General features: G+C 39.3%; 1 protein-coding gene across 1 annotated transcript; it reads right to left on the bottom strand.

Annotated features, from left to right (window-relative positions):
- Window positions 1–263: 263 nt before the first annotated feature.
- On the bottom strand, window positions 264–25,011 carry ZC3H14 (zinc finger CCCH-type containing 14). The gene is made up of 17 exons (XM_080395109.1): window positions 24,852–25,011; window positions 23,943–23,985; window positions 20,764–20,878; window positions 16,980–17,020; window positions 16,442–16,637; window positions 15,664–16,084; window positions 13,657–13,817; window positions 12,443–12,543; window positions 9,712–9,864; window positions 8,787–8,861; window positions 8,207–8,363; window positions 6,230–6,453; window positions 4,365–4,485; window positions 3,308–3,444; window positions 2,167–2,261; window positions 1,160–1,266; window positions 264–546 (listed from the first exon to the last, which is right to left on the bottom strand). Exons 1-17 carry the CDS (start codon window positions 24,885–24,887, stop codon window positions 540–542), a joined length of 2,190 nt encoding a protein of 729 aa, XP_080251235.1. The 5' UTR covers window positions 24,888–25,011; the 3' UTR covers window positions 264–539.
- Between the last annotated feature and the right edge of the window lie 629 nt (window positions 25,012–25,640).

Below are 25,640 nucleotides of genomic sequence, written 5' to 3'. Positions count from 1 at the left end.
ATGATGACTATTACATGGAAAAAATACGCAAAAGACAAGCCGTTTGCTCTCTTTTTCCCTTGTGTGGAGGTGAAGAGTTCAGTCATAATTTGCTGAGATGCTGGTTCAGTTGTATGCATTGTATCCAAACATTTGCTAAACAAAGAATACTTTTAGTACAACGCAAATACAGGAATGAGCTTTCTAAGAGCTTCTGATGCTATACTTACTTCTTCAACACACCTAATCTTAAGCAAGAAGCATTACCCAAACAGAACACAAACTGTGCTTTGGAAGTTTTTAATGGAATTTAAAGTAAAACTTTTCTTACACAGACATTTTCTTCTTACAGTGTAAAAAAAAATGTAAAATTGTTCAAACTTACAAACTTGGAAAATTAGAGACATTTCAAGTATCCAATCAACCTCATTTTATGAAAACGATGTATATTAAAAGTTCCAAATGCATGAATTTTTCTAACATCATGTGCCCCTGGCAGTTAATCTTCCTTTCTGCTACTGTCCAAAGGAGGCAAAATTCAGTCCCAAGCTGTATCCTAATCATTCACTGAGGGGAAAGAGAAAAACAATTCACATAGGTAAGAATCCTACCAGTCTGTAAAGACGGTTTGAGAACTTATGATTAAGACCTCTGCAGATGGGATCAGTTGGAGCGAAAGGCTCATGTGATTTGACTGTCTTTTAAGACGGGCCAATGACTGCAGCTTTGGCAAGCTTGCTACTAGTTTATGAAATCATGGATTGGTGATGGGAAGGAGCTGTTCTGCCAGAAACACTCCAAGAAACTTCTGACCATTTTGTGGAAAAGACAGCTTGGACACAAGATAAAACAAGGGTAAAGAAGAGCTGATGTTGGATTTGCAGCTTTATTCAAATAAAACTCAGTAAACAGAACACATCTGGGTCAGGATTCCAGTGACTCTGCCATACCCCAACTGCAGGGCACTTGTTTTCCAGGTTTGCATCACACTAGTTAATGTTTATACTACTAAAAACAAACAGTACAGAGTTCTCTTTAAAAGAAAGATGCCTGTAGAGGTATCTTTCTTCATACAATCTTCATTGTTCATCATACACACATTACTCCTGTGAGTAAAATAATACTGGTGACATAAGTCACAACATGCACTCTAAACCTCATCAAGGAAAAAAAATCTTACCTGGTTTGAGTTCGAGTCCATTTCAAGGCATGGCGTGGAGGTACAGCAATAGTTGGATGGTAAAAAGTGCAGTCTGGTCTTGTACACTGGGTATTAAATCTACAATGCTGAAAAGACAAGCATTTCAGAAGAGGCTACTCAAAGATGGCTGGCTGAACAAGCTGACCTAGAACGTGTTACATGCACGTTTGTATGACATACCCGAGAGATAAATGAATCAACAGCTATTCGTAGCTATAATGCAGACAAGCACAATCAGTTCAACCCACTGACAGAAGGAAATCCTTTTGAAAAAGGATTAATTATGAATTAGATGCACCAAAACTGCCCTGCAAACAAGTGCAAACGCTTTGCTTTTAAGGGTTTACAGAGTTCAGGTCCAGTCGATCTGTGTGTACAGGTTAGGACCCTGACACCGTGTTATCTGCAAGGCAGAGGAAAAGCCAGAGCATCTGAGTAATAACACCTGAGAACAGAGTCCTGAGGACCCACTGCATTTCAGCAAGTTTGGGCTAGAAAAAAGCACTAAACTTACTGGCACAAGAATATGTGGGGATACAGTTATATAGAACCTGAGTTATAAAGTCTTGTACCATATAATTACAGTAATATCCTTTAGGATAACTGGGCAGTCTTCAAAGTTTTTGTATATTGAGGCACATCTGAAGGAACTGCCAAGTCTGAGACTTGCTCCTTCCATACAGGCTACAAGCTATCCTTCTCCCCCTCTGCCCCCAGCATCCTCGCTGGGCAGATTTTTGACAAGCGTGATGGCTGACTGCCTTTTTGAAACTCCTCAGAAGCATCTGGTAGAAAGATTATGAAAAAAATGTAATTTTCCAAATTCCTTAAGTCACTGCTTTTGCATATCCTGTTTCTGAGCTACAGTTAAAATGTGAAAAGTACAAGCAAAAATCATTAAATGCTAGTGACGTCTCCTGACCCAAAGTAACGTATTTCAAGTATCTTTCCAGAAAGAAAGGGAAGAGATAGGAGATAATTCTTACTTTGGGGTGATAAAATGGACATTCCATTTTCTTACAAGCAGGAAAAAACTTGCACAGTGGACTACTCGAGGATATAGACGGTGTGGGTAGTAGTGCTAATAGTAGAAAAGAAAAGAACAGGAAGTGAACCTGGATCAGAATAAATTGCTTTTTTAACATGGTTCCACACAAACAAATATATCAACCCTTCTGCAAGAAATTATGTTTTATGATACACCAAAACTCTGCAAGAAATATGGGAAGCATATCCAATGAACTAAGTGGATCTCATCCCAGGGCAGAACAGAATGCCAGGTCATCGTTAGTCTCTGTTCTTCACCATTGCGGGACAGAAGGTACCATGGTCGTGGCAATGCTTCCAACAAATTAAGCAGAGATTAGGCAAAGAAATTCAAATGACAGAATTAAACAGCAGCGAGCTTGTTAAGAGTTCAAGCTAACTGGACTGAAAAGTGCAGGCAGTGCACTTTCCAGGAATACAGAGGAACTCTGGAAAGGATACAGGAGGTAAGCGCATAGTCTGCCTTCTGGCAAAATAACAAAACTACATCATACTATGACTAAGGCCTAAACCACTTCAAAAGATTGTGACTCCAGCAGAGTAAAGGCCCTCCCTCCACCTTGGCACTGTTCAAAGGCTCAGGAATACAAACCCACACTCCAAACACAGCTATTGCCTTCACCAGGTAACCTCATCCCTGAAAGTCATCTCATCATTGCATGAGGTTAACTTCAAACAGTCTCATTAAAGAAAAAAATGTTCATACAAAAGACAGAAACCTCTTTTCAATTTGTGTCACAAGCTCTTGGTACAACACATATCCAATTTTTTTGATTATCCAACCCAACAAATCTGAGTAAAACTGCCATGCTGGCTAATCCCTTCAGAAGGGACTAGTTGTGCAAGTCACCATTTTGGCCTTGCAAATATTTCATACAGGCTCTTGCACAAGAGCATTTTTCTGATAACAGTTTTTGCAGTAACACTGGATTAGTATTCTTCATCTAGCATTAAGAGTTGAAAGAAAAATTAGTCAAATCGAGGAAAAAAAATTTTTTTCACCACTGTCAGTTTCTTCTAAAAATACTGTTTTCCCTTCAGCGCCTTTGTTTAAAGCTCAGAACAACAAGATGTGCTCACCTGGTTTAGGAGGTGGATGGGGGTTTCGTCGACTGGCGTGAGTGTAAGGACAGTCTGGCTTAGTGCACTTTGCATCGTATTTACAGTTTGGATGGATGAACAAGCATTTATCAGCAAATTTGCAGTTCGGAAAAACTCTGAGGGAAAAGAAATTGAGTCGTAAGCCCATACTCAGAGCAAAATTCCCCAGCAGCTGTTATGCATGAAAGCCAGAATATCACAGAACTCCAGAACTACAACAGGGCTTGCACACACGTGTTAGTTACTTCCAAAGTAGGGCATGCAGGTGTCGTGTGTACATGAACAGGTCTGTATTTATTTTCCCTGTGGACACTCTTGACATGCAGTAATTAAGTGAACTACCTCACACTCAGTGGAGTTTGGCAGCAAACTACTTGTTGCAAGCTAAGACGCATTGCTCTGAGTGTGCAGTGCAGAGCAGGAAAGGCACTGTGAATTCAGACCTTCACACAGAGGGGCACAAAATTCCCTAAGTAAGGTGGTTATTCAGCAAAGAGAAAGTGTCATTTTTAATTTAGTTATGTAGGATTTTAAAAGAAAACTCAAATATCTGAGTAAATGAAACTACCCAAACTGGTAACGTTTATCTGAAAACAGAAATTGTTCTAGACTGTTGCTGCTTGTGGAAGAGAAGTCAAAGGCACACTGCACATTCAAGAGTTAGCCTCTGCTTTCAAATTAAAAAAAAAACAACCACAAAACAAAACAAAAGTCACTGAACTAGCAGAAGAGTGTCTATTGTTTGAACAAGACACCAATTCCCACATCTCTAAGTGACACAAAAACAGCAGTCTGTATGCTAAACTAAGCTTTATTCTGCATGAGCAGAGCTGTGACTCTTACTTATTGAAACCATCACTGTATTCCGACAAGTGGTAGATGGGAGGAAAACAGAAGACATTACAGTGCGATAATCTAGCTCTGATCCTACCCTAACAGACTTACACCACCTCGGAATATTTACTGACACAGAGGGGAAATCTGTAGCACTGAATTAAAAGTAACACGTCAAGTGGATGAGCTTTGTGCTACTCACTTGCAAGGTAGTGTGGGGTGATGGTACACACATTCATCTCCATTTTTGCAGGCAGGCCAGTACTTGCAGCGCTCAAGCACCTTCTCCTGTTTTTGCAGCACATTTAACTGTTCCATATCCACTAGGAAGCAAAGAAAAAAGAAAAAAACCACCAAGCTGGGACCTTTATGACTCTACATCCGATTTGGCATACACAATATAGCAGAACTGAAATTCACAATATTTCCTATTAACCGTCTCCTTTTAACCCAATTCTTGACAAGCCTCTATAAATCAAGAAAAGTCATGACAGTAAAAAATTATGTACAACCATACTATCTGAAGAAAATACCCAAAACTATGAAGTGAAAGAAGTCATAATATTGGACTGACAGCTGCCTTTTGGTGATAAAAGATCAAACTTGCACTGTTTACAAGCAAAATAAATTCATTTTCTTCACAAATCCAAACTGAGCTATTAAAGTCAAACAGACCAGATCTCGATCAGACAAGACAAAGATTCTTCAACTGAGCCTTAGTTACAACTGTTCTGCTAAGCCGTATGTTAATAATAGCTACGCTTCCTTTCTCCAAGATATTTTTGACTCTAGAAAATTATTTCAAGAAGTAAAAAAAAAAAGAAAAATTAAAAAAATCAATTTTTACACTAGTCAGATAGGAATTATTAGTATGAGGGCACACACCAAAAAAGAACCACTTTCATGTAATTTGCTCAGACAGATACCACAGTTACTGCAGTTAAATGACTCCAATTCAAAAAAGTATTTTAAAAAATTCCAAGCTGAAACATTCAATACCTTCACTACTCTTAAGGAACCTAGGACTTTGACTTTCCCCTATTTATTTGTAAAGACTCATTCTGCAAATTCTGGCAAATAAGCATATGCCTTCACTGTTGTTTTAATTTTCCCACATCTGCCTAAACCTTTGGCTTTTCAAAGCTTTCCAGGACTGCTGAACTTACGTCTCTGATCTTACTAGTGCCACACTGCTCCAGCTGCATTCCATCCTCAGCCTCTTTTATGCCGCCTTTGTGCAATACACTGAAGCCAAGTAACGCTGTCCTACAGTAAAACCACACCGTTTGTAAAATCACTTCCATGCTGACCTGATTCTGTGTGACCTACAGTCACACCCGTGCTACTTCTGGCTAACATAGCCAATCAAATAAGAATCCTTAACAAAGTTACTGTACCAGCAACACTCTCCTGTACCAAATGGCTTTGGTCAAAGTATGAAAGAGACTATACTAGTAAAAGCACAGATCTGCAAGTGTAGTACTCTAATATATATTTCACTGTACTAGTAAAAATGTGCCAACAGATATATAACATTCCTTTCTTCTTTAAGACTGCCTGGTACGCGTAGTACTGCTGCAGCCAGTGGGACTGAAAGGACATGGATTTAAAAGATCTTTGCTCTTCCGCCATGGCGCTCTCAATCGCATTGCACGTTTACAGCTGGATTCATGACATAACACCACCTGACATATTCTTTAAAGTTCAAGGCACGGCAAAACATTTATCATAAAATGTCCTGTCCATCAGCATGGGGACAAACCGTAATGGATCAACCACAAGTGTGGATTTCTGGCAATGAAGACAAACTACGTTTTCAAAAGAAAACCAACACATTTTACCAATACTGAGATGTGTGGAAAACTACCTACCTGCCGTATTGCTCTAGTTTACCAAGATGAAGGCTTCTAAAGATATGGCCCTACTGCACTACAACCTTTCATTTGCCTAAAGAATGTTGAAGAATAAACACTATCACTTTGACTCCTTAAGCACAATATATCCAAGAGTTCTACTCACAATCAAACCACCACATTAACGTTAGATCCCATTGGTAAGCATAATTACCATCACAGCTCTCCAGCTGCCTGGTTACAATTTGCATCTGCTGAGCTCGAAGGCCTTTTAATCCTTTGCCAGCACACATATTTTGGGTAACTGGCTTTAACCCTTCAGTTATACACATATCTTCCTCTTCTTGATCAGAAAGGTATCCTGGTGGACTGGGCACACCATCCAGTGTCACGATGAACTTGGGACTAGCAGGTTTCTCCGGCTGTGTAAGCTGATCTCTATCAAAGAAATAAATGTAGTAAAAATAGGTTTTCTGACTTAAGAGCTTTGGGTAAAAGTGAGTTGCACTAGTAACTAAATGCAGCACAAGCTAATCTATGGAGAGTCATGCAATGACAATCCTTCTTTTGATACTACTGTTAATGTACTCCAATTAACAGTTTGCCTTCTAGTCTCCCTGAAGCACTGCTAAGAAATACAGCTTGCTATGGCATACAGCAGAGAATTCAGCAGGTACATTTCAATTTGTTGCATTCTGCTTAGAGAGATCTGAAAGCCATTTACAGACACAGCTAAATAAAGGAGTGATTAATCTTTTGAGGAGTTTAGAGACAAAAAAAGTGAGGGTAAATACCATTCTTGGAACCACAAACCTTTTAATACACAAAAGAGGTGTCTCCCCAAAAATACTGAACAGCACATTATGAAACAGTGGGCACAAAAGTTTTGGGTATAAAAGTTTTTAGGACTAGGAAGAGAGAATTGAAATACTGACACTAAGAACTTCGATGCCCAGCCTGATGAATGGATCAGTCTAGCCCAGTATCCTGTACCTGACAGCAGTCCAAGTGGATAAAAGAGGGAGTATAAATAAGTTTTCTCCAATCTTCCATGGTCCTACCCATTTCATCCAAGGGAGTTCCTGAGTGACATGTGATTCTAAATATCTGAAAATGCACTATGGAATTCTCATCTTTGACAAACAGTGATGGTATAAACTTCAATTCTCTATGACATTAGGCTAAAAGCAACTACAGTGTAGAATGCCTTTAAGAGAGAAAAAAAGCACATTCAAAACGTTACTAGCCAGAACTTCCAAGTTCAACCAGTCAGAAACTGGCCTATTCACGTGCAAAAATCTACCACTTTCCTGTAGCACAGTCACAGTTTTCAACTGTGACATTGCAAGGTTATCCTTTCGGGTTTGTTTGTTCATTTATTTTTAATTAGCATGGGCTGTTTAAAGCCATTCATGGAAAGGAAACATTAACAGTTTCTCAAACACAGCAGCCCACAGCGATGAAGTACCTCACACTGTTCTGAGTGGATTTTAACTCTTAACAGGTAAGATACATAAAACTATTTGGTAGCTGGAGCTATCACAGCTTTTAACAAGTCAGGAAAATGGCTGTGTACTGGCCTTTGTTCCTTTGGGGAAACGAAAAAACATCTACAACACATCATTTGAAGCTGACATGAACTTTAAACTTCTCTTGGCCAAACTCACCAGCAAGGAGCCTTAAATCACCTGTCTCACATGCCACTTAACTGTTTGCTGGGTTTCGGGCACTGAGCTACCTGCATGCAGAATGCGCTGTTTTCCCTCCAGCATAAGAGCTCAGGATTCACTCCCTCCAGCGTAAGAGCACAGATTCAATACTGTGTTAAAGGACATTCCTTAAGAAATGTAATCTCAGCGTGAAACTAAAACTAAAGGCAATTTAAGCTAAGTTATTACTTCACTAAGATTTCAGAAATCAGAACAGCTATGACAAAAAGAGGCAGTACTTTTCAGTTCCTTCTTTCCTGCAAATCAGAGACATGTTCATGCTACAGTTCCCCTGGGAATTAATTTCCCTTTACAAGGATTTCTGGCAGGTTTTTTTCCCCTGCTATTCAACATCAGTCCATTTTCCATGATTTCATAGACACTGACTGGGTTGCCAAAGCACAAATACGACTGAACGATTCCATCTAAACCACAAATAAGCATTCTGACTAGTAACAGTCCTAAAAGAAGTAACTTCTTACCGTGTCTGTATTAGACGACCTGAGAGTACTCGTATTGCCTCTGTGGCTCTCTTTCCCAATTGCTGATTCTGTGGAACTACTTCCTCAGATAACTTGGGCTTCTTCAGGATAAATGACCTAGTATCTGTGTGGACCATAGATTCTACATCATAGTAATCTGATTTGGGAGAAAAATTACATAGAAAAAGAGAAAAATAAGCTTGTAATTGTACTCTTAAACTTACAGCACATTTTTTAATATGAATTTACATGACTGATAAGAAATTAAAATAAAATTAGCCTACTAGTAGCTTCTAGAAAACACTTCTTTGCTAATTCCACAGAAGGGGATCAAGAGGAGCCACAGGCCGTATTAGGCCTGACCAGGAAACTTTGTTACTGAAATGGCTGTGCTGAAACAGCACTGAAGGGTGTCCACACACACCCACAATCTCTCAGGCTTTCAACACTTACTGATGTAAGGCTTTTATTCCTTACAGATGTAAAAACTAGAAAATACTAGAACCAAAAAGGAAATCCTATTTTCACATTCACTGACCAGCAGTATTCAGTTTGAAAAGAAAAGATCACAAGACTTAACCTTGAGTCACTTGCAAGGTATCTTCAGTCACAGGATCAATCTGGAGCCGAGAAGAGAGCTCCTTTTGTTCAGCTCCTAAAAAAACCAGCAATTTGAAGCATATTTTACTGCATGTCAAAATTAAAATATAGATTAAAGAACTGAAGCATATGCTTCCAATTCCTTTGATTAGAAAAAAAACAAAAAAAAACCCCAAAACCAAAAATCACAACAACCCCCTCCCCACTTCTAATAAAAAAGAAACCATTCTCATCATTATAAACCCCTTTCTCATTGTTTCAGAAACAGCAACAAGTTTTCTCCAGCCAGATGGCATGGCACAACGCAAATACTGAAAGACTAGTCTTTCCCATAATCAGCACTCAGTACAAACCACGTCCTTTCTCCTCATTTTTAGAGGTGTTGACTATTCAGGTGGTCTTAAAAGAGGTGAAACAAGTCAGAGTAGCACTGTTCTATGTTTGACTTGTGATTTGAAAAAAATTACTTGGCTTTCTGTAACTGTCCTAAGCAAGCTGTCATTTCCATTTCAATGGCAAAAGAACAAAAATATTTAGCATAAATATTTCCTGTACAATAATTCAAAGACTGATAAAGCTTCTTCTTACATACTTTACAGACACAATTTCAACAATTTTATGTTGGCAAAAAGAGTCCAAACACATCTATATGAGAAATAAGAGACTGAAAAAATAAGATTTTTTTTAATAACAAATGTTTACCATTCCTTAACAATGACCATGAGCTGATCTAACAAAGATCTTAGTCAAACCAAATTTTACTCAACAACCTAAATATCTAAAGATTTAGCAAGTATAAACTAACTTCTTACAGAAGTGTTTTTCCCATTCCTCATTTCTATGATTCCCTGAAACTAACACAGACACACACACACATTTCTTTCTTTGTAACAAAATCGGATCACCTTGAACTCCTTCAACTGTCTGCTCCTTCGGCTCTTCTTGAAGCTGAGAACTCAGAGCAGGCAGTCTATTTTGCACATGTATTACTTCTAACTGAGATTCTTCTGGACTAATTCGAGTTCTTGGTGCAACTGGAACAGTCTGTTTCTGTGGAACTTTAAATAAAGAAATGATGATAAAAAATTTACACACAACCCAATCACTCTACAGTGCTATTTTTACATACGGTGCTAAACACTAACAAATTCCTACACACACACACAAAAAAAAAAAAAAAGATCCCAAGCACCTGTCTCCCCAAAAAGCATCTTTAGCTACCTGTAAAATTCTTAGTGTGAAAGTACATTTGTACATGTGCATAGATCACCCTATGAGTGGCACCTCAGAATATATACTTATAAGACAAAACAGCACGAGAAGGACTACAGCAACATCAGCAAAGTATTCATTCAACCACTTCTACACATAATTAATGCGGTACTTTCTTATGGTATTGAAATCACTTTTCATTCCATCTTTCATAAAATCATGATTTATCAATGTATGCTTTCCATACAGTGCCAGCTATCCTATGCTAAGGTGCTTGCAAATAGAAAATAAAACTCAATGACAGTTGAATCATAGAATCATTTAGGTCGGAAAAGGCCCTTAATATCATTGAGTCCAACCGTAAACCTAATATAGCCAAGTCCACCAATAAACCATGTCCCTACAGTCTTTCAAATAACTGGTGGTGACTCCACCACCTCCCTGGGTAGTATGTTGCAGTGCTTGACAATCCTTTCAGTGAATAAACATTTCCTAATATCCAATCTAAACCTTCCCTGGCACAAACTGAGGCCGTTTCCTCCCATCCTATTACTTGTTACTTGGGGAAAAGGGACTGACACCCATCTCACTACAACCTCCTTTCAGGTAGTTACAGGCCTCCTTTCAGGTATAGCATGGATTTTGGGGGTAGCAGCACAACAGGGTGACTTTTTTACTTGGCTTCTTCTAAGACTGTCAGAACTGGTTGTGAAACGCTAAGCGTATTCTTCCCTTGGCTGAGTATCACCTTAACACTCAACTTCTGACACATACCACTAAAAGGTACCACTCAGGACTGGATTTATAATTTATGACCTTACCATTTTGTTTTACCTATGTATTTCAAATTAGCTTAATTCCATATTCTATTCAAAATACTTTCAAAAAAATACATTAAATATTACCCCTGAAGTGGAACAGCCTGCATGATACTAAGATAAAAATTCACAAATCACCTCTGTATTAAACTACAAAGTGGTGCCTTTTGGTATCTCCACTGAAATAGTCTCATGTTGGTAAGTCAAACTACAAGATCACCACTGTTAAAAATCAATTGTTTTAATTTAAAATCTTCTGGCTATGTTCTACTTCCCACCATATTGCTATGTACACAGGAAAGAGCTTCCTGCATCGCCTGAGTATACTGTTCTCTGTGTCACTGCTTTTTTCAAACTGCTCATTCTTCCTATCACCTATAACGAAGACAAGCTGTTAATGCTTAGGAGGCACATTATTTGCTATTAATGAAGAAACATAATTTTCTTTTAGAAGTTTACTTTATGAAATATATTTTTGTAAGTAGTCAAGCAATTCAGTGGTTTACTAGAACTATTCTTAGTTAATTTTTCTTCAATTCTAAGCTTGACAATGATCTCTATTAGTCATCCATACCATTTATTCTGTTTTAAAAGCAGCTCACTATCCCACTTTTAACATGCATGGACATCTCCTCCAGTTCAAGAGCCTCTAAACACAGAAAACTCCCTACACATCTCTTGCCTTTAGATTTACTTATCAGCACTTGCGCAACCTTGAAAATACAAGTAACAACAACAGGGAAGAGGTTCACAATGACCATTTAGTAAATGTTAATGCAGAAGGAAGGTATGTGTTTCTTACAGTTAGTTTGTGGGTTTCGAGAGCACGAGCAGGCAAGAGAGTTTGGATAGCTTTCAGTCTTGCTCCAGATGGCATAAAAGTCATTGTTTAGGTAATATAGCGAATGCTCCTTCCCTGGCAATGTGCGGTACTTCCTGCTGACAACACTAGGTTTACTAACACCCAGTGAAATGAAAGCACACAAGAGAGAAGCTGGATTTGCCCCTCTTCAGCAGAAGTCTCCCAGCTAGAAGAACTGAATGCCTACATACAGGCATTGCTCAGTTGCTGTTATCAACTGCAACTCAATACCTAAAACCACTGAACTGAAATTGCAGACTCACTGTTTAAAGACAAGATACACTGATATACCAATCAGTATGTTACTTGTTACTTTGCTCTTCTATTACCTCCATCCAGTGCATTCTGGTCTTTTGCTATTTGGCTTTTTCTCCTCCCGTCTCTGAAGGAAGGAGGAGAGTGCAGGAAAAAAAAAGATCAACCACATAACCTGCCTAATTTTGAACACTTTCCCCCAGCAACTATCAACTTCAGAATAGTTCTGGCACTTCCATTTTGTATCTGTATGTTTTACAGACTTACTATCTTGATTAATGTATTTTAAATAACTCTTTCCTCCCTTGTTTATGCTTACATAATTCATCGCTGAAGACTAAATGTAATATTCATAGGACATGGAAAATCCCTTACGTGTATTACTGACATGCACTATTTAAGATTCTGTTTTATCTCTAAGCGTTTGGATTTATAAAATATAGCTTGGAAATATTATAGCCTAGCACAGACAAAAATAATGCTAATTACCAGTGGAATAATTGGTTGTTTTTGTAACAGATTCCTGTGCTTCAGAGATTGCTTTCAGTATTAAATTCTTATTGGCCTGTTTTGAAGGTGGCAATGAAGGTCTAAGGAAGATAAAAACAATTAATTAATTAATTGTACATGAATTGCAACAGAAACTGTATCCATGTTAAACACTGATATTTCAACAGGTTAACGCAGTTATACATAACACTGATAGAAATCATCATCTAAAATCAATTTATTCGTATTTGTTTTCAGCTTCTTCATCTATTCTCCAAGTGGATGGGAAGCCACAGAATGCTCTCAAAAATGAACGTCCAGAGGCATGATTTCACCTCTCAGCTTAAGTTGCTGTAAAAACATGCTGCTTCTGAAAGGAACAACTGCCATTCATTTCTTCCCACCTCTGCCCCACACATATCTGTGGCTGTTTGTGTTGGCACTAGTAATTATGCAACTGCCTCGGGGAGCAAGATCCAGCAGAAAACTGACTATCAAAAACATACTAGTTGTAAAAAGAGCTTTCTGTTTGTCTTTGAACATTAACAATAAGGAAGTTTAAGTAAGATAAATGTGCTATGGCACTGAAGTCCATATTCAATAAAGTGTTTTAGCTTAAAACAAATCTTATACAGGCTAGAACTGTAAACCAGTAGAACCATCTCTTCCCTAATTTAAATGTTCTTCCTCTTATTGTTGAAAATCAGATATAAACCACTGATGTACTCTGACTGACAACTGACATTCAGTCAGAATTAGGGAGCAGAAAAAAAGGAAAAACCTCTCAAGTATTTTGGAAAGTTAAAATCACCTTACAGAACAAGTGATAATTGGTTTGAAAACTATTCCTGGAATAAAACCAAAGCAATTAAAACTCGTGGAAAATTATTTTATGACACTAAATATCTAGTCTGAAACATGCCAACATTAATGTTCTTTTGCCAGTAAACTTTTCTCAAATGAAGTTTCACATGCCATTATAGCTTATGCACAACGACAAAAACAGGTTACAAAATCAGAGGAGAAAGAGTGGTATAAACAGGTATCTCACCCACAGAGTTGTGAGATAGTACAAAAAAATATAGAAATGGCTTACTGAATTTTGAGTGTCAATTTTCAAAACTGTGAACAGTTTTCCCCACCTTCCACTTCCAAAGTTTTTGTTCATTAAATTCATTCTTGGAACCACACAGAATCACTAAGATCTTAAGTACCTTCTTTCTGGCTTTGCAGGTACAGACACACTGCTGGAGATGCTTCCTGTCCGTGATCCATAGTCTTCCTCTTCCTCCTCGTCTTCCCCATCATTACAGAACTTTTTCACTTTGACTACTGAGCTTACAACAGGCAACCGTCTCTTCCTGGAGCTTTCCTCCTACAACAAACAAAGCAGCCAAAACAATTAATTTAGCATAAAACATGTACTAATAAGCAGCAAAGATAATACTGCAATTCTACCTATGGCCAGAAGACAGAGAACTTCCATTCAAGTTGTATGAGTCTAGGACTACTGCACGGTCTGCAGAAACAAGTGACAACACTAGAGAATATGCAAATCAGACATAATTACACTCAAACATATCATTAAAGATGTAACTGTAAACAACATTTAGAAAGCAAGAGGGAAAAACTCTAAAGTACAAACAATTTATCCAACATCTACAGAAAAAGCAGTTTTCCAAATAAATTCATGCTACCCTTCAAGATGCACCTGTTGAAAGTCTGATAGAGAAAAGTTAAATCAGTAAGAATGACTTTCTCTTCTGTATCAACTCTAATTTCAGATTAGTGTAAGGATTAATTTCTAGCAAGCTGGAATGTTCCAAAGCCAGGACAGTTCACTTTAGGCAGTGCAAGGTCCCTGTTCTGACAGAGCCACTCACCACCATGCACATGAGTGACAAATTTAAACCCCAGGTTGCGTGAAAGCCTATGAGAAAGCACACATAAGTAATTCCTGTAGGAACCATCACTCAGCACTGAACTACACAGGAGCACAATGAGGTATCTGGATGTCAGGTTTGTACACAGTTCCCTTTAAATGATCCTATATCCTCCAAGTAGAAAGAAAAATCCTAAGGGATGGGCCTGGACTACACCAATACAGAAGATTCATCCAGTAAAAAACCCAATACCTAAAAAAAAGACCTTTTTAAAGATAAAATTTCCCAAAGCACGAGAAATCGTCAAAAAGGTGGCAGAATACAGCACAGGTCCACAGTTCTAAGAAAAGCTCCTGAAATAGCCCTCTTCTAGACATTTTTCATGGAATAGTAATAGAAGAAAATCATCACAAGACCTTTTTCTAACATTTCCAAGAAGTAGTATTATTGTCATTCATCAGTGACATACATACTACCTTAAACAAATCACTACATTCTCATTATATTCTCATTCTCACTTCCCCATCTTAACAAAAAAAAACCCCAAACATCAGCACGTCTCTTTCTTCGTAAAGCATTCCAGATTTTCAAAAAAAATTTGTTGTCCTTTATACAGAACTAAGTAAGTAGTAGCAAAGACAGAGAACTATATAAGCAGTAACAAACACAAATGCACTTGGAATACAAGGTATTCATTACAACGTTAGCAGCCGTAGCAACCTTCATTCCTCTCACAAAGGGCTCTGATAAAACTATCAGCTAGGACTATCACCCTGCCTGGCTCTGTCTGGCCTCCAAGGTATGTAGGGCAGCAATCACCTTCTAGTTTGTCCTTGTACAACACCCATCCCAAAGAGATCTTAAATGCCATGGTTCTAAATAGTATAATCATCATAAGCAACATACCCAGGCTTTAGAAGCTAATGTATATCTAGCATAGGTATGAATAAACAGCAGCCCAAAAATACTGATTTACAGAACTGCATAAAGCTAGAGATTTACATAGCACTCACAAAAGATCATGCTGTTCCAATGATCTGGAGATCAAAATTACTATTTCTGATTCATCACGTGCACCATAACAATGAGCCCAACTCAATATAGCATGAAGATGTACAAGCTGATTAACTCAGATGCAGCAACCTGTCAGGTTAAACCTGATGTTAAACCATGCAGTTTCTTTTTATCAGTGGACTCAAAGGATTAAATCCCAAACCTACTGGTATCAGTGACAGAAGTCCTTCATTTTCTCTGAGGTCAAGATTTTACTGGAAGCGTACATAGTAATTTAGGTTCCTAGCAAGTGTAAAATATTGCAATAGTTTAAATCCTACTAACCTCACTGCCTACTTTATCGGCACTAGGTTTGGAGGTGGGTCTGTAATTTTCTGCTAAGCTGTCAAATGCTTCTGGATTGCACAGCTGGCCTGTTTCCAAAGACCTGCAGTTTTGCATGTCTAACTGCCGGCTCCCCTGTAAGTTGCCCTGTTGTGACAATCTGTGCATATGCACGTTGCCATCTGCACTCCTGCTAGCCGGTGGTCGGTAGATTTCAGCAGAAGGACGAGAAGAACCATAAGTTACAGTTACAATAGGTTTCTTCCGTGACAAAGGATTCTCCTGCACAAAGTTTAGGTCTTCATCAATTAGATCATCTGGTTCAGGTTTAATGTCAATTACAGCTTCAGAAGGTGACAATTCCCTCAAAGGCTTGACTGTAGATGTTAAGCGGGATGCAGAACCATCTTCACAAGACTGCCTGATAAAATAAGAAATTGCCAAGTATTAACTCATCTGCAAATAAAAGTTCTGGAAAATGAGAACTGTCTTTTAAACAAAACCAGCAGGGAAGAATCATTAAGGTATTAATGTTTATACAAATCTAAACACACTGATCACTATTTTTTAGTTTGATTAATAAATCTAAGCCCATTTGTTGCTAAAGAAACAGAACTGAATTCCTGATTTGATGTTTTTTATGCAACCAATTGTAGCAATGCTTTACTCTTCAAAATTACTTTGATCTTTCCAAGTATCTGTGCTCTTCAGACTGGCTACTACAGTCACGCAATTACTGATGTCTGAATGTGTGTTCATAGGTAAGAAGAACCTTTACCGTGAAGCAGTGTTCCTTTGCTCCTGTGAGCTAGTTGAAACTCTTGAGTCATTTCTTTCAGTCCGAGTGCTGGAAACTGCAAGAGGTGGTAAGATATCCTCACGCCTCCTCTCATCACTTACACATGAACTGCTTTTGCTGGAAGGAGGATTGCTCTCAAAGATACTAGATTCTGAAGATTTTACACTAGTTGGTTCTGTGGAGACAGGCACCTTTCATTTTCACATCAAAGCACAGCAATACAGATTTTGCAGTAAATGTAGCTAAGAAACTGCCAACAAAACATTGCACAAATCTGAAAACAAAACAAGCTGAAAGCTGTCTCAGCCGAAAACATCAGCAAGAAACACTCAGAAATAAATCCTGGACTCAGAAATAAATTCTTTATCTCAAAATATAAAGCAATTCTCTAAAGAGTCAGGACCCAAATGACCATATGAATTGATAACTACAGAACAGTCAGCCAAGATATTTTTTGAAACTCTTTTACACAGAAAAGATAAACCTATTTTCACTTAAAATTAATTTTCTTACTTACCAGTAGTCACAGATCTCAGCTTGTCCAAAACACCGTGGAGCCTGAAATATATGGGGGACAGGGAAGGAACAAAAAGAGAAAACTGAGAAATAGAATAACTTTAACATACATTCAGAATAATCACCTTTCAGAAACCAACAGCCTTTCCTCCCCTATAACAAGTATCTCATTTATCTAATGATAATTCACTTTCCATTGACTGATGTATGTTTGACCTCAAAAGGAAGGCTTTAAGTATCTTGCCTCCAGCAAGTCCTCACAAATGCAGGTAGAGCATTCATCACATCATCTACTTTTGGCACTTAGTTTGCAGTACTTTCCACTCTCAGTACAATTAATGGTGTGAATTAACTGTCTTCAAAAGGAGTATTTAAAAAAAAAATCTAACTTAAAAGCCTAAAGTGTAGCCGAAAATTTTACTTCATATATGAAACTCCAATTACACAGCAGAGTTAAAACATAATTCTAAATACAAACCTAAACAACATACAATTCACAGCACTTAACATACTCAGGATTCTTATAGCATGCTTTGTATGTAATCAACCATATTCTTTGAGACATGCTGATGAGCAAAAATATTTCAGTAAGGCACCAAATTTACTGTTTGCCTGTGAAAAAGGCACCAAGCTGAAGCAATATGGAAAATCAGGCGGCTATAAAATAATAAGGCTAAACACATATTGCAGTGAGAAGAAAGGTGAAAAAAAAGGGGGGGGGGGGGGGAATCCCCACACTTAAATGCATTTCTTACTTGGAATTCAAACCTGATCACGGGCACCTCCATAACTTAGACTGACTATTAGAAAAGAGTTAAGAAACAAAAACATACTGAAAACTGGGAAAAGTAAGGAAGGCTTATACTCACCTCCTTGTGAATTTTCACTAGAACACTCTTAAATTTGTCAGCTCAGCTCTGTTATCATACGATATCTCATATCAGCTTTCACACTGACCTCTAGAGAACTGTGACCCGACACTTGGTTCAGAGTAAGTGTTGGCAAACCAGCAGGACTACCAGGTCTGCCACAGAATTGTTGTGAAACTTTTGCCATGACCCCAAAATTACCAGCTACAGAGACTAACCAAGGAAGACAAACCTTGTTGAGTATTGTATTTAGCCAGAAACCCAATGCTGAAGAATGCAAACATACTGGGTTGCCTTTAAAAGCATGTAAAACTCCCAACTACAATGCTATTTAACTTTTTTTTTCACCAGTCTTCTTACAGCTTATTGCATAGGTTTCATCTTGTCTTCTTTTATATCATTCTTTTTATATATTCATTTTATTCATATATTTATATATGAATATAAATATATATATATATTTATATATATATTTATATATTTATATATTTATTCATATATTTTTATATATTCATTTTATTCATATATTCATTTTATATCAATACCTACTTTGTTATCTGACAAAGTGCTCCAACATTGAATTTTTACGTGTAAGCAAATGGGGTTAACTGAATTGAGATTAGAAGACTCATTACATTTGAAATTTAAGCAAGTGTCAAGACAAGCTGGAGGTGCAATATCTACATATAGTTGATATCCAGTTCTAAATATATTTTTTTAAAAAAACCTAAATCTTTATTTCTGTTCCCTGCTGAAATTTGCTTTCTCTACCTCTTAGTTATTTTTTTCAATGAAGTTTTGGTTTCATTTACAAAGCCATAAAAGTGTTTTCTGCTACATATTATTGTGTTATTTCTTACTCTATAACAGGATTCAGCCAAAACCCTAGTATTAGAGTTACCCTCATCAACTTGCAAACCTCAATTTTTCTAACTGATTCCCAAAACTACTATGGGAAAGACAACCACATGACGTACTGATACAATGAAACCCACATATTTTGCCTAGGCAGGGCACAAGAAGGAACACAGAACATAAATGCCTGTGTACTTTTAAAAAAAGAGGTGCATGCTTAATTCCACTTTCTCATATTTCTGACAAATTCCAGGAAAAAATTGAAAACTTTGAAAGTAAACTCAAATTACAGCCATACAAGTTAAACTGTGTCCTGGTTAAGTTCCTCTTAGCTTGTGCAGTACTGTGTTTCAGATTTGGTGTGAGAATAATGTTCTCACAGATGTTTTTAGTTGTTGCTAGGTAATTTTTATACTAAGTCAAGGACTTTTCAGTTTCTCAGGCCCTGCCAGCAAGGAGGCTGGAGTGGCACAAGAAACTGGGAAGGGATACAGTCAGGACAGCTGATCTGAAGTAGCCAATGGGATATTCCATACCACAGAACGTCAAGCTCAGTATATTAACTGGGGGGACTTGGCCACAGCCTGCGATTGCTGCTTGGGGACTGGCTAGGCATCAGTCAGCGAGAGGTAAGCAACTGTATTGCACATCACTTGTTTTTTAACCCTTCCCTTTGGATTTTGCTCCTCTCCCCTTCTCCCTCCCTTTCATTCTAATTGTTTCATTGTAATTGTTGTTGTTATTATTGGGGGGGGGGGGGGAGGGAGTCCTATTTTATTGCAGTTATTAAATTGTTCTTCTCTCAACCCTCAAGTTTTACATTCCATCCTGGTCCTCCTCCCTATGCCACCTGGGGTAAGGGGTGAGTGAGCGAGTGGCTGCGTAGTACTTGGGTTTCTGGCTGGGGTTAAACCACAACACACTGCCACATAGAAATCCATCAGTTTAAACTGTTAATACAGTGAATTGTAATAGCTGGAACTAACTTTCATTTTCTGTCAATGTTTATGGTTTCATAACATACCCAACTTCTAAAATGTTACTCTCTGCTATTTAATAGCATAAAAACTCCCAACCAAATAAAAGGGAACTTCACTAATCACATAAAAGAAACACTGGAAGTGAACATAACTAGTCAGTATGAAAATTTCAAAGGAAACCAACTGAAGAAGCAGAAAAAATGTAGTATTTCTCCAGTCTATGCAAAACCAAATAATGTTCCTTCATACTGTATTAGGTTAGAGAATCAGAAATAAGATTAACTTGAAAACATACACAACTCTGAAAGCAAGAAAAATCTTTGCAGTGAAATATCTGTGTGGATACTCTTAAACACTGAGTTAATTAAAGGTTTACACTGTAAGACAAATTCAGTATTAGAAAATGCATAACGGCCAAGGGTATCATACAGCATAGCATAAATTATCCACACTCAGGATATTCAGGAGTTTAAATTTAGTTGCTAATTTTCCTGCTCACAATAATTGTGGGGTTCTACTTTTGTTTTGTAGAGCTAGGTAGTGGTAATAAACAACAGCCCAAGAGGTGGGAATACCTAAGCATTTGGTGCTAAGCCTTGTCAAAGACAGTATACAGAATTAGATCCACTGCTCATCTGTCCTGATACAGTAATTCCCATGCACAACAGCAATCTGAAGCACTATTAGCATAAAACCAAAGAAGTTTATCTTTGAAGAACTATTTTACATTTAACTACAGCAAATAACACTCTCATGTTCACAGTGGGCTTTGCAGAAATAATTTTAAGTCAACATATGGCCCTCACCTACCTGAGCATTTCACACTATCTTCAAAAATTCAACTGGACTTAAGAGGAAGCACAGACTACAAGCCCTCCAGTCCTTTGCAACTTAATTATCATTTCAATAGCCTAACTTGACAGACTAAAATAATTACCTTATTAGAACAGCAACATAAAAGTGTTAATTAATGTAAATTACACAACAGGAAGATGAGTAACTTCTTAAATTCTCAGGTTTCACTTATATAAAGCAGTCCTGATTACTGGTAAGAAGTGTAACAAGTAGCTTACAAACATACCATACAGTAAACCTGACAGTATTGTTTCCCAGGAAAAGGGAAAGGTCTTCCGTCATCTGCTCCTGACTCTTCTTATTGGCCACCATAACCATAATATAATCAGGGAGCTCTTCATCTAATAGAAAGAGAAATATGTTGTTTTAAAGTATAACAAATCATAAGACATAGCAAACACCCTTAAACATGTAACCAGTATATTTTTTTCCTGGTTTACTACAAAGACTCTGTAGGCAGAGGATTAGGTAAGCAAATTGACATGACTTCCATTACCTCTGAGGTTCAATACAAGTTTCAGCTATGTAAGGAATAAAAGGTAGTCAACCTCACAAGAGCATGAACTGAAGATAAGATCAAAGTATTTAAAAAAGAATAAATAAAACAAAAAAAGGACAAGATAAAAGAAAGCTACTCTGTTGCCTATATCTTTTTACTTGGAACGCTAACAACCATCTACAATTGTCGTAATTTCAAATATTGCCAAATATAGCACCTTATCCTTGTCAAATTTCCTTTAGTCACAAAGGCCAAACAGATAAATAACCCTTTCTGATCAGTGCATTAAACAAATTAAAATTGTATTCACTTCCAGATTTTCCATCTACACAAAAAAAAGCAACCAAACAAACAAAACCACCAAAAGCCAGCAAGCCCAATTGATTCTCTAACTCCATAATGAATGCAATTTCATACGCAGGGAGAAATCCATTCCCTTGCTGGACTGCTCACACAGGGTACCTCTACTCATCAGAATGCCACTGTTCTCCAGTAGCACTCCATGACATGAACGTAACGACAGTAAGTGAAGATAGTTGGGAAATCCACTTCAAATTGTGAATTTGAACAAAGGCACTAATATAGCTGTATTCATTTCACCAAGTTAAGGCTGTACACAACATTAAAAAGACCTAAAAAATGAAAAATGTGAAATAGATCTCAAAATACAAATCAAAGGAATTGCCTTTCTTCTATGTTTACGTATCTCGTAAATAATTCATCTGTACCCCAGACTACAGATATAACATTCATACATCACACCTGCACTCCAGTATCACTCTTCAAGTGTTCCAACACAACACATTCCAAGCCTAAACCAAAACTTCTTTTTAGTGCTTTGGGTTTTTTACATAAACTACAAGTTGCACAAGATGGATGGATACTCAGATCGAGGAACTTTGAATAAATTTTATTTTTTTGGCCAAGCTACTTTTAAACCTGATCAGCTCCTCAGGTGGTTCAACATAAAGTAAAGAAGATACTTTAAGTATAAACCAAAACATTAAGTTAGCACGATTACAACAACAGTATAATAGAAGGAGGAAAGAAAGAAAATAACTGCTTCCCTCAGTGACTGCACTAGCTATTATGCCAATTTAAATTGTATGCCAAACTACAGCGTTTGACAATTTTTATACTGATGAATATTTAAATATCTTTATTTTGCTTCACAGATACAATTTTTTCTTTTTTAAGTTCTACACAAATAAGTTTCAACACGTCTTGTTGAAGACTTTTCAAAAGAAAAAAGCTAGCAACTACAGAAAGAAAGAAAAGCATGGTTCTTGCCACAGAGGCTAGAATGAGGGAGAACTGATTTTTACTAGCTACCTAAAGAAGAAATGAAGACGCTTTGAAAAACATTTCTTGAAAAGTTATCAAATATAATCAAGTCAAGGCAAAAACTCTGAAAAATGACAGAAACTGTGAAACAGTCATTTTAAAACAGACAAAAGGTCAAGTGAAGTCAGATTTGGTGATAAAGAATACAGTTATTTAAAGAAGTTTGGAAGTTTACTGAGAAGTGCAGATATTGTATGCTGATCTTGGAAACTGCTTTCTGAATACCGGAAACTGAGAGAACAGAAAAAAATACATAATCCACCATAGTTGGAATCAAAGATTACTAGTATTCTACCAGCATCTTGGTAGTAGAGATAAGAAAGGGTTTTTTCAGAAATCCATGAAAAAGCAAGACAAAGAATCAAGGACTGAGAAACTGAAACCTGGAATGATGGTAAAATACCCAAAAAGAGTTATTGAAAAAGAAAACTTTTGATAAGGTGAAAAAAGGTAACTTTACAATGAAAAAATTCTAAACAACGTTCCTTTGCACCTGCTGCATTCAGAATATCAGCTAATAGGCAACTCCCTTCTACAGAGTCAATAAATTTTGATTCCATAAATATAATGCCCCCCTGTAAATAGGTAGTAAGATGAATTCAAGATCAAACTACAAATTTTCAACTTAGTCCTGCAACTCATGGTATCTCTGAAATCTTCCTGAAATCCAAGAAGTATCATATCATACAACCAACAAGGCAGTTGCAGGACTGAGGTGTTCTGCATCCAACAGAACACTGTGTTAAGTTACCAACTCTTACTGCTGTAAAAACCAGCTGCTCTCAAGTACAACATCTAGTTAATCCTGGAATTAGGAAAAAAAACCCAAAACACAGACACTCACACTGCTCCTATCTCTCGCCTCACCATCCAAAATGAAATCTCACCCTGTCTCTAAGATTCAAGCTAATGTTGATGAAACATGTACCTAAGGTAAGCTCTTAATTTTCCCCTTAACAGCCAAGCTCTTACCTTTTGAAGACTTGTCCTACATGTTTCTGACACGGCCTTTCCACCTCCTAAAATAGCCTACCTCTGCCTTACAGTAATACCCTTTCTCCTCTAATTTTGACAAAAAAGTCACCCTAAATTCAAAAGGCTGTTGAAAAGATGCCAAAGGAATACTCCATTTCAGCATGCTCACAGGTAACGGCTGCTATATTTGCAAGGGTCTTGCTTTACATATATAATATTTCTCCCTGTGCTTCAAAGAAACTTCCTTAAACATTCACAGACATCATTGTTTGTTTTGTTGTTCTTTCAAATCTCTTGCCACCATTTCTCCTTGAAAGGGAAGATTGATAGCCTCCTTAGTTATTTCCTTTTAGTTCTTCATGTATCAATGTCCACATACTGCCTCCTCTTAGACTGTACATACTTTGTGAAGTCTTTTTTCATTCATACTAGTCCAACACTTCAGATAATTCATCTCAAGTTTAAGACTTCTGTATACAGTAACACAAGTAATAACAGGTAAATATGCTGTTCCATTAACTAGCTGGTTGTTTCCTATCTAACAACAACGAACATACAGAGAAGTGTAAACATATGATAAAACTTACCAACATAAGCACCCAGTTCCTGCAACTTTCCTTTTATAGCACCCTAAAAAATAATGAAATAGTATTTAAGGGATGGAGCAACACAGTATTTCTAACTGCAAAACGGTGGGAGGCTCAGCAAAGTTTGTCTTACTAACTGTTTGAACGTGTTTTAACACGTTACTTTTCCTTTTCCTATGCTCCGCTGTTCGGGATAGAAACGTAGCAACAGTGAGGGACTGACAGCGGAATAGTGCGAACTGCCAGGAATCTCACACTCTACCATACTTCCTATATGCCAGTTCCTGGTACTACCAGACAAACGCCAAGTCCCAGCTGTCCCTTTTTACGCAGAGACCATCCGGGCTCATAAGGTGCAAAGAAAACGAATCCCGAATGGTTTGATGAAAGGTCGCTCCCGGCTGAGCAAGAAAAATAACCCAAACAACTACCAGGATTTTCAAATTGCGATTGCCGAGCGGGAGCAGCCGACAAGACCTGAGGGTAACGGGGCGCACGCCAGGGCGCCGGGCTGCGGCTGCTCCCCCTCCCGGGCAGCGCCGGGCTCCGGGCCTGCGGGCCCGCCGGCTGCGGGGCAGATGGCAGCTGCCCGCGGGGGCACGGCGGGGCCCCGGCTCCGCTTCCCGAAGAGACGGCTCTCCTGCTCGTGCCCCTTCCCGGGCAGCCCCGAGGCCGAAGGCCGCCTGCCGCCGGTAACCCCGGCCCGGCTGGGGCTCACCCCGCCGCCTCCTTCGGCCGGGTGAAGGGGGCTGGGCGGTGCTGGGCCCGCTGCGCCCCCGCCGCCCCCGCGTCTGAGGGAAGGCCGGAGGCAGCCCGGCGCCTCAGCCGTCGGCCGGGCCTAGCCCCCACAAGCGGGGTCAGGTCCCGGCCGCGGGTGGAGAGGGAGCGACCCGGCTACTTCTCTCTCACCCGGATCTTGCGGCTAATCTCGGTGCCGATCTCCATGGCCGCGCCGCGCCGCCCCGGTCCCGTCCCGTCCCGTCCCGTCCCTTCCCGCCGCGCCGTGCCCCCTCCCCTCCCGCCACGGCCTCCCGGCTCCGCTCCCGACGCAGGCCGCGCCGGCTCTGGAGCGCCGCGCCGGAGAGAGCGCGGCCTCCGCCTGCGGCGCCCCCTGCCGGGCCGCGGCGGCGCCTCCGCACCGCCTCCACCGCGCCCCGCCTGGCCCTCGGCAGCGCCCTCCGCGGCGGGGCGGCGGGGGGTGCGGGGGTCCCGGCTCGGCGGGCACGCCCTGGCCAGCACCAGGCGCTAACGGAGCGGTAGAAGGTGGCCGAGTTCGCTCCGATGCCCCTCAGCAGCCCCCGCCTTCTTCCCGCGTCCCCTCAGCCAGCCCCTCTCTTCACCGCAAGGCTCCGTGCACCCTCTAGGTGCTCGGGACCCGCGGCTTGCCCGGGCCCGAGGGCGGCCCGGCGTGCCCCTGGCGCCGTGGCGACCGCGGGGACATGGGGGACGCGTAGCCCGGGCGGGGGCCTCCCCCCTGCCGGCCGCCTTGGGCCGCCCGTGGCCGCGAACCGCTCCTGAGGCCGCGGCTGCGGCCCGTCAGGCACCGGGCAGGTACCGGCGCCGGCGAGCAGGGCCCTGGAGTAACGGAAACAAACGCATCTTCTGGTATATTTCTAAATAGTTGCGTGTCAGAAGGTCTACTCGTAACTTGTACATTTCATTTGCACATTTCAGCTTTTTTTTTTTTTTTTTTGACTC

This window comes from Falco punctatus (genome assembly GCF_963210335.1).
Source record: "Falco punctatus genome assembly, chromosome: 7".
Classification (NCBI taxonomy): domain Eukaryota; kingdom Metazoa; phylum Chordata; class Aves; order Falconiformes; family Falconidae; genus Falco; species Falco punctatus.
This window is presented reverse-complemented; position numbering and strand designations above follow the sequence as displayed.

Coding starts and splice junctions, on each gene's coding strand:
- ZC3H14 (XM_080395109.1), bottom strand. CDS start 24,887: ATGGAGATCGGCACCGAGATTAGCCGCAAGATCCGG. Junction 13,818..15,663: donor CCGATAAAGTAGGCAGTGAG/GTTAGTAGGATT, acceptor TGTTTGTTGTAG/GAGGAAAGCTCCAGGAAGAG. Junction 1,267..2,166: donor GTCCATTTTATCACCCCAAA/GTAAGAATTATC, acceptor TTGTCTTTTCAG/CATTGTAGATTTAATACCCA.